The sequence below is a fragment of the Peromyscus leucopus genome, chromosome 4 (assembly GCF_004664715.2).
Source record: "Peromyscus leucopus breed LL Stock chromosome 4, UCI_PerLeu_2.1, whole genome shotgun sequence".
Taxonomy (NCBI): Eukaryota; Metazoa; Chordata; class Mammalia; order Rodentia; family Cricetidae; genus Peromyscus; species Peromyscus leucopus.
This window is the reverse complement of record NC_051066.1, coordinates 63,854,572-63,864,936: the sequence shown is the minus strand read 5'-3', so window position 1 is coordinate 63,864,936 and position 10,365 is coordinate 63,854,572. Positions and strand designations below refer to the sequence as shown.

The following is a 10,365-nucleotide window of genomic DNA, read 5'->3' as shown; positions in this document are numbered from 1 at the left end:
TTTCTAAACCTAGTGAGCCTCAGTATTTTTTATTTTTCAAATGGAGCCTAACCACCCATACAGGTCAAAAGTTGCACACTGATAATTGCCAGTAAACATCAAAGGAGAGAGAAGAACCCATTTAATCTGAAAGAATGGTTTTATTTTGAGAAAAAGTCTTATGCAGATTAATCAGGAACATACCACTATGCAGCAAAGGATGACCTTGGACTTGAACTTCTCCTCTTCCTGGCTCCAAGTAAGTGGTGAGATTACAGCCATGTATCACTATACTGGTAGATATGATTAGAATTCAAAGAAAAACTATTCTACCATATATGGCAGGGTGGCTAGCAATACAGTAAGTCAATATGAGAACTAATGACTTAGAAGCTCAATAATGATTAATTTCAAATCACATTTCTTTTTTAGGTTCTACAGTGGTGAGCTGGAATGCTAATTACAAGATAAATGGGAAATCAAAACAATGTGACAGAGTTCATACTTTTGGGTCTTACAGAGAACTGGCAATTGCGGAAGTTGTTTTCTGCTGTGTTTCTCATCATGTATGTGGTTATGGTGTTGGGAAATGTGCTCATCATAGTGACCATGATCACAAGTCAGAGTTTGAGATCACCAATGTACTTTTTCCTCACATTCTTGTCCCTTTTGGATGTCACCTATTCTTCTGTCATTGCCCCAAAGCTGATTGTGGACTCCCTTTCTGAAAATACCACCATCTCGTTTGAAGGCTGCATGGCCCAGCTCTTTGCAGAACATTTCTTTGGAGGTGTGGGGATCATTCTGCTTATTGTGATGGCCTATGATCGCTATGTGGCCATCTGCAAACCTCTTCACTACATGACCACCATGAGTCCTCAGATGTGTTGTATGCTGTTGGGGGGAGCTTGGGTAGGAGGATTTGCACATGCAACCATTCAGCTTCTTTTCATGTATCAAATACCTTTCTGTGGTCCCAATATCATAGATCACTTTTTATGTGATTTATTTCAGTTGCTGACATTGGCCTGCATGGACACTCATACCCTGGGCCTCATTGTCATTTTCAACAGCGGAGTGATGTGTGTGGCCATCTTCATTATTCTAATTGCCTCTTACATAATCATCTTGTGTTCTCTAAAAACTCATAATTCTGAGGGGCGACAAAAAGCTCTCTCCACATGTGGCTCTCACTTCACAGTGGTTGTATTATTCTTTGTGCCATGTATTTTCTTATATGTGAGGCCTGTTTCTACCTACCCTATAGACAAAGCCATGGCTGTGTCAGATTCAATTGTCACACCCATGCTGAATCCCTTTGTCTACACACTGAGGAATGCAGAGATGAAAAATGCTATGAAGAAACTTTGGATGAAATAGACAGTTTTCTTTTCCAAGTAACTTTTGTTTCTCAGAAGTTTTTTTTTTTTCTCATAAGTTTTCATGAAACTTATGTTTTGCATAAGAAGTTGTCTTTTTTTCATAAATGAATAATGAATAAAAATGCCCATCCTTCCCTTGAAATCATGAGGATGTTTTATATTCATAACTATCTGAAATGTATGCTGTGATTTAGAGTATTTGAAATATAAGGTTCATGATTTTTTTCAAGCATTGTACCTTTGGCTTCACAATATCTTGGCAACTTGCTTGCTTTCTTTTAGAATTCTGTTAAGTCATCTTTATACTGCCTTTTTGTCTAAAGAAATCCTTGTCTTTCTCAACACCTTCCTACCAGAGATCAACAGCATTGTTTTTTTTTTTTTCCCCAGCTGCCTTTAAAGCTATGCTAAATTTTTATCCCTTGAGGGGATCAAAATGTTGCCTCCCTAACATTTGTGCCTAGGTTAATATATCTTAGCACATGAAAAGAGAAACATTTATGTAACATAAAAAGAGAAGTGGAACTATTCCAAAAAAGAAGAAGACATTGGTGGGTGTTGAGGGATAAAGTGGGTGTGAATAGAGTTCAGAATATGAATAAAGTACATGACACAATTGTATGAAACTGTATTTATTAATTCATCAATATGTTTATTGAATTTGCATGAATAAAACAGTAACTGTGAGACCAAGTGCTGTTTTTCAGTGAAGCCAGCCTGCATCATTACATTCTGTCTTCATTTTCTGCCATTATTTTTCTCAACAAAATAGGGATTGATCACTGAACCTTTTTCATCATGGACAAGTGTTCTACCACTTAGCCATAGACTCAGTTAATATCATTATTTTTACCTCAATATATTAGCTTATTTGGAATAATGATCAAAGATACATTTTTATAATTGTATAAATAATTAAGTAATCTATTAATTAAAAATAACCCAAATATCAGAGAGATTGATGAGTTCAAGGAAGTGGAATTCTATGATGAATTTCAGGATTTTATGATGGGGGGTTTTGAAGATTTCTACTCAGAGATGAAATATCCGATAATATTCTTTACTTTCTTGTGATTTCTTCAGGATAAATAGTTATAATTATCAGTTTTATAATAACAATAAACATCAATAATGCATAAAATTATTATAATGAAAACAGCCATATTACTATCTGTGGACTGAAAATTCTAAAATGAAAAATCAATGAGCAAGAATTGACAATGTTTTCAAGACAATGTAAGAGACCAACAGATGGAGGACAATGATCCATACAGTGGAAGGAAGCAGAGTTAGAAGGAGGTAACACAGCTACCTATATTTCTTTTGGAGAAAAAACGTCCTTTTCAGAGTGACCCAAAGTTGAAACTTATTTCACAACGTTGATAGAGTCCAATTTTTATCTGTAGTATATAGGTGAGCAGAAAATATGGATGGGTTTTACTCTAGCTTCCATTTTTGCTTTTATTCTTAATTACAGAGCAAATTTCATAATACTTTTAGAAGTTTTTCGTAATAATGTGTCTATATATTGTTATATTATTGTTCTATTTAATAATTATTAATGGAAATTCCAGAACTAATGTCATTATTTGAATCTTTTTGAAAAACCTCAGAATTGCTTTTATTGTGTTTTAATCACAAATAGTAAATATTGAAAAGCATCTAAAAATGAGATCTTTAATTTTATATTTGTTTAATATGTAGTGATTACTAATTTGATAAAGGTCAACCTAATAAAGAATTAGCTAATTCTTACTATTGAAATATTTTCTACTTCATCCTATAAATTCAAATCACCTGTAGTTTTGCTTACTGATTTAGCAAACAGAATTAAAATTACTTTTGAAGGCTAGGCATGGAGGCTCTTGCCTTTCCAGAATTCAGGAAGCCAAGGCAGGAGGATGTTTGTGAGTTTGAGGACAGGTTGGTGTACAAAATGGGTTCTAGGATATACAGAGTTACATAGTGCGATACTGTTGCAAAACAAAACAAAAGAAAGCAAAATTATTAATTTTTCATTAATAGCATGATTTTTTTGATTAAATATGTCTTCAAAGATAACAGCAAAGTATGTTCATGTAACTAATGTATGACTCCTTTATCAAAGGAAATAAATCACAACATAGTCATAGCTGATAGTCAATGTATTTATACATTAACATTTATTATGCCATTAAGCATTAAATTTGGAAATTTTATTAGACACAATATGAAATTGCAAAAAATCAAATAATTCTGCCTATTTATATGATAATGACAGTATATGAAAAAAATATATGAATCTCAAAATTAAGGGGGAAAGAGGCCAAATGCTTGATCAGAACGTAAATGTGATACTAGACTCAGAGCAATTATTCTAAAGATGTGGTTGATCCTCACTTCAAATTGTGTGTGTGTGAATGTGTGTGTGTGTGTGTGTGTGTGTGTGTGTGTGTGTGTGTTGGAATGGATCATCACTCTGTTATTCTTATTATTTAGCCTGAAACCCAACCCACTGATGGGTCCCAAGGACTGAGATCATAAAAATTCAGGCAGGAATTGTTGGCACTTATTGACTTTGTAAAAGATATGGTAAGAGCAACGGGTTGACACTATTTTGTAATGACAATGTTCATTACTAACAGTGTTTCTCTTGGAGAAATTTGTGATGTCATAACCCTGTATTCAAGTGGGAAATGCTCTTATTGACACAATACAGTGCTTTTTTCATTAACCTTTATCTTTTTTTTTTTGTTAGTTTGATTGTTTCTTATTTGTTTTCAGATTGGAACCCAGGGCCTTCTGAATGCTAACCAAGCTTCCTACCGATGAATTGTATTTCAGCAGGCTATTATCACTTAAAGTGGTACTTCCATGTGCCAATGTAATCTATAACCTGTGATAGTAAAAAAATCATAGCTGTGTTTTATTGTGAGATGAACAGTTCAGAGTGAGTGTGAATTATTATAATATTGATTAGGTTATATTAAAAAATGAAAATACACCATTTAAAATACTCATAGAGCTGAAAGTCCAAAGGGGATAAACACTAGCTTTCACTTTTATTCTTGGAAATATGAATTCTAAACTTTCATGTACTATTAAAGCCAACAAACAAATCCTCTTCCCTCCATTTCTGCTACTCATGGACTGCTAAGAAGTTAATCTATTCCAGGTTAACAATACATTCTTAACCAGAAAGTCCATCTTCCTCCAAATATTCACATTGCTGAAACAAACAATAAAGATGACAATGTTCCTTCTCTCCAGAGAGAATCTGTAGTGGGTAGCCATTCCAGCTTTGATCTGGAAATTCCAACCCTCATTGAGACTTCGGCAACTGTCACACCTACAAGGCGGGGCCAAGGGAGGCGCCGGAGATCCGAGATCTGAATGGGCCAGCGCTCTCTCTGTTCCTGGATCCTAGACAGTGGAGGTTGACAGAGCGGAGCACCAGAGAACAATGCTGGATTGCGATACCTCTATTTCTGTCTAGACAGAGAGCCCAGTGCAAATACCATTTCCTTAGCAAAGCCTATCTAGATTTACAGTTGAGTGCTGTTACTAATATAGTTCCACTGTTAACATTGTATGTGCGTTTTCAGAGTCTGTCATCTCTAGTACATACTTGTCTTATTTATGTTTTAGCATTGCTTATTCAGTCAGTTTTACATATCCAAATAAGGCAAGTTTGTGTTGTTCCAGACTGCACACATTACAAAAAACTTTTGTCTATCAAACAGCAGTAAGAGAAGACCCAGGACCAGAAGTCAAGCCTTTGTGCTCCGAGTATTCTAACCCCATATCTACACAGCAACCATGCCATTATAATTATCTGAAGAGTCATAGTCAAAAGGAAAAAAAAAAATGTCATTGCCAGTAAGAGTCAGAGGAGGAAGAACAGGAGATGAGCCAGGACAAATCTCATGAAAGGGTCAATAAAGTATGATACAGTGTTTTAAGTTTTAAATAGAGCTGCTTTCTGTCTTGTATTCCTTGTATTAACCCTTACATCAAATCCATAGGGTGAATTGTAAACAGAAAGAATATGCCAGACCCCAACACTGATTTCATCACCATTATCATATTGTCACAGCAGCTTCAGTGCAAACTGACTCCTTATCCTGATGGTCACACACCTATTCCTGTTCTGACCCTACACTTTGCAAAATAGAAGTATGTAGATAACCGAGAAATTAACCTGTCTCAAGGCCAGTATAAGATAAAGAAATACAAACTATCACCAACTACTCACCAATGAATAAAACATATTCCTCTTACTTAGGTTTTTCAGGATTCAAAATGAAGATGAGCTGATCCTAAATGAAAGAAAAGATTCCTAAAATAGTTTAAGTTGAATAGGTAAACTTCCCCTGCCTTTTGGAGATAAAGACATTGCTTCCAATACATTGCTCATAGTTTACTCTTTTAAAGTCCTGCTTTACTTTGGAGATGTATCACATACAAGATTATCTGCAACATGCAAATTGGAGGCTGAGTCTTTCCAGACTAAATTGTATTTTAGATTCATTCACTTTTGCTTACTGTTGTAAAAACTACATAGAGAGGACAGAGTCCATAGATACTCCTTTAGAAGATCCGAGTTAGCCTCTCACATGGATACTGAAACATTGGCTGAAAAGATTCTTTTCTCTCTAGAAAAAAACTACTAATATCCAATTTACTATATAAAAATATTTCTAAAGTCGGCCCTTACACTGAAAAATTCTCTGGGAGTATATGAGTAATAAATGTCTTTTCTTTGCACAAAGTATTTATAGGTCTATGGTAACATGCACAAGTGCCTAGCCTCAGAAGGGTCAAGTTCATGTTCCTTTCTATTCACCCCTGAAAGAGTTGATCAATGAGCTATTAACAGACTTAGTACACTATCATAGCAGCTACACACCCAATTATTGCCAAGAAATGTTGTCACAAACATATACTTGTGCCTGCCTCTCTCCACCTCCTTATTCTAAGGTACAGTTTTCACATTATTTACTGAATATTCTGTCCTATGATACTTTGAAAGTCACATTGAAGTTTGGTTCATAAAAGAAACACACTAGGATTTATAACACTAAGTTTTACAAATGGCTTGGAAACTCTGAGCCCAGTTGAAGATACACACACACACACACACACACACACACACACACACACACACGCTGTGTGTGTGTGAGTGATGCATTTGGAACTTTTGACAGATTTTGTAACTGATTTCTCACCATAAAAAGTGTTATCATTCAGATGTAGGACTCATAGTCAAACATTAGGAAGGGCTTAGGGAGTCTTGTTGAAGAGGGGGAGAAAGGACTATAGAACTCAGAGGGTTCAGGACACCTCAAAAAGTTCCTCAGAATCAACTCACCATGGCTCATAAGAGCTCACAGAGATTGATCCAATAACCAGGAAGCCTGCATGAGACTGACCTAGGCCCTCTGCATCTATGTTAGAGTTGTATAGCTTGATCTTCTTGTGAGATTCTTAACAGTGGGAGCAGGTGCTTTCTCTGACTCTGTTACCTGCTTTTGGGACCCTTTTCCTCCTACTTTGTATCCTTGTCCAGCCTTAATATGAGGGGAGGTGCTCAGTCTTACTGCAGCTTGATGTCATTTTGGTTGATATCCATGAGAGGCCTGTCCTCTTCTAAGGAGAAACTGAGGAGGAGTGGATATGGTGGGCAGAGCAGGGAAGGCAGAGGGGAAGTAGTGGAGGAACTGGAAGGAGAGGAGGGAGAGGAAATTCTGGTCATGTAGATAAAAATAAAAATTTAAAAGTGTGACCACTATAGTTTGAGATACAAAGGTAGAGTACTTTCCTAGTTTCTGCAAGGCCCTTGATCCAATCCCAACGACCACACTCATACACAGCCATGCAATGCACTGACAAATCATATGCATGGGAATTAAAGTATATTAATTACTGTGAATAATTAAAATATTTTACCTTAATATCAATGATATTAATAAGATGCATTTTAATATGTTAAGCAATGTTCTAAGTTTTGAGAAAATTTGAAAATGGTAGAAAAGAACAAGTGGACAGAAAACAAGAGAGAAAATTTAAAAGGATACTGTTTTAAATTTACTTCAGTTACTTTAAGAATAATTTATACATGAGAAAATGAAGTATTTTAAAATTCATAGTAGCTAAGTTTTAATAAGTTGACACATTTCTACAATAATGCTATAAATTTATTTTTAATTCAATATTTAAAAAACTAGCATTTGGTCAAGTTTGTTTTATCTTCACTTTATTGATTTTATATTTTGTTTTCCTTGCTTTTATTCCTTTTTTTCTAGTCATCATATTATTCTTCCCAGAGTACTATAAAGAGTTTTTTTTCCAAAGTTTTGTAAACTCTGTGAAAAAAATCTGAAATCTCACATATTCTGTACAAGGGCTCTACAACTCAGCCTCTGAGTATTGAGGCATCTTGATGATGTATTCAAACAATGAGTAATAATTATTTCAAACTTTGACCAAATTTACCATACACAGCCACACATTACTTAAGGGATAATTGTATGCTTACCTGTACTTGCAATCAATGTTCCTAACAGAATCTGCAATGCCTGTTAGACTCACATACTCATTGTTATATGAATTTCTTTATATTGAGGGGAAAAGTAAGTGGCTTATTTACCTCATCTAAAATTGTTGTGAATGACAACAGAAGCAATGTAAGAGAACAGTTATGTTTATATATATATATATATAATGCCAGTATTATTTTCTTACTTTAATTACTTCTTTCTCCAGTGCTTCAAATATTACTTAATGTTGCTCCCTGTACTATGAAATGTATATACAGATATATACTATATCCAAGAATGGAATAACACAAAACTCTACAATGTAGTTGGATCAAATGAAAATATTACTTAAGGACTATTAATAAACAACCCATGTGAGGTCACTTTAGCCTAGGAATAAAGCAGGAAATGCTATGAAGTAATAAGGACATAGGCTTCAGGTTTAAAGACTTGTGTTTGAATCAATGCTTTGCTCTATCTTAAATTCAATAGATTATTAAAATTTGGAAATTTTTCAGATTTTATTTCAATTACCTAGTAAAGTAAAGTTGTATGTATGTACTGCCCTTGGGAGAGTCAGGTAAGGACACAGACATAATTCCTGACTCTTGAGGCTGGAAGTGTTGACAGCCTGTGTTCCTAGACTGAAGATGACATACAGAAGACCTTCTTGCTGGCATGCAGTGTCCATAGAATATAAACAGGAATAAAACCTTTGTTGCTTCAAAAAGCAGTGAAAAATATATAGTGAAAACATCTAGAATATATTTGTGAATTGTGAGAAAAAAATCCTGGAGGCTCATTGTACCTTGTGACTCCTGCTTGACCATGACTATGATCAAGACTGCTCTCTATTTCCTCTCTTCTTCTAAAACGCCTTTTTAATCTATGTAACTTTTTTTCTGAGTGATGGTGTATTTGTAAAGACTCATTACTTTAAAAGTCTGGAGTATTGATTTTGTTTTGTGACCCACTGATCTTAAACAGGCTGTCTATGAAGCCATGGATTTGAAACTATTTGTTGAAGCCTAGTGGGCCGAGCAGAAGACACACTAGTGATGACAGTGTAATTATAAGTTGCACTTATCTTGACTCACTAGTAGTGCTGGACATCTTTTACATGTTTATTGAAGTCCATCTTTTCAGAAATATTTCATTAGCATATTTATCAAGTGAGTTGTTCATCCTTGTTTTATTGAGGTATTCTACTGTTCTCTATACATTGTCAACACCATTGGAGAAGCCTATAGTTACTGTCTTAGCAACCATTAATTGTGCAAAGCTCTTCACCTAGAAATGGGACCTTGCAATATTTCCTCTATCCACATTGACATGCCAACCTAGTGCTGTCATTGTGCAGGTCTTGTATAGGAGAGAACACTGTTAAGATTTCATGAATACAGCTTTCCTGTCACAAATAGAAAATACTGTTTCTTCAGTCTCCACCAGCTGGCAAGCATATAAGAGCTATGTCCCTAGGTTGTAGCACCACCCCTGCCACCCATTGGACTCTGTCCCTCTAAGACCCACCTGCCTCTCAACCCAAGCACCTGAACATTCTCTCTGTGGCGGCCCCCACTATCTGCAACCCCAGCAGATTACATTGGCACAGCCTCAAACCACACCAGTTGGAAAAGCAGTCCCCACTAGCCAGCAAGCAAACTACATAAGCACAGGTGCACACCACACTGTTGTTTGAATCTTAAATGGTCTTGATTAATAACAAACCTGGAACCAGATATTGGGGTAAATGCTGAAGTATCTGAGAAGCAGAGCAAGGCACAGCTACCACCTCTTACCTCAACAACTCCTCAGCCTGAAAAGGCCTCTGCCAAAACAGCCTTTAGTTTCTGTCTCCTCATGCCTTATATACCTTTCTCCACCAAGCCATCACTTCCTGGGATTAAAGGCCTGTGTGATTCCCAGTACTGGGATTAAAGCTGTGTGCCACAACTGCCTGGCTCTGTTTTCTTCACTAGACTGAGTCAATCTCGTGTAGTCCAGGGTGGCTTTGAGCTCACAGAGATCCAGATGGATCTCTGCCTCCTGAGTGCTAGGATTAAAGGTATGTGCCACCACTGTCTGGCCTCTGTGTTTAATCTAGTGGCTGGCTTTGTCCTCTGACCCTCAGGCAAGCTTCATTAAGGTACACAATATATCACCACTTTACAATATATTACCACACCACACCTGTTGGAAGAATGTGCACAGGCACAACTGAAGCATGAATCTAATTAGTCTTAACAATAAAAACCTGGAGTCAGATACCAAGGGTGAAAGCTGAAAGTTCAGAGAATCAGAGCAGCCAGCCGCCAGAGACTTCCCACCTCTATAAAATCTCAGACTGAATGGAGCATCCTGTCTCTATGAATGGGCCAGAGATCCTGTCTCCACCCACTTAAAACTCCTGACTCCACCTCCCTAGTGCTGGGATCAAAGTCATGAGATGCCAAGTGCTGGGATCAAAGGTGTGAGCCACCACTGCC

At 36.3% G+C, this 10,365-nt stretch overlaps 1 protein-coding gene across 1 annotated transcript; it reads left to right on the top strand.

Annotated features, from left to right (window-relative positions):
• The first annotated feature begins 450 nt into the window (after positions 1-450).
• Positions 451-1,359, top strand: LOC114687257 (olfactory receptor 4C6-like). The gene has a single exon (XM_028861951.1). It carries the CDS (start codon positions 451-453, stop codon positions 1,357-1,359), a length of 909 nt encoding a protein of 302 aa, XP_028717784.1.
• The last annotated feature ends 9,006 nt before the right edge of the window (positions 1,360-10,365 follow it).

Excerpts from the sequence above, each read along its gene's own strand:
- LOC114687257 (XM_028861951.1), top strand. The coding sequence starts at position 451 with ATGGGAAATCAAAACAATGTGACAGAGTTCATACTTTTGGGTCTTACA.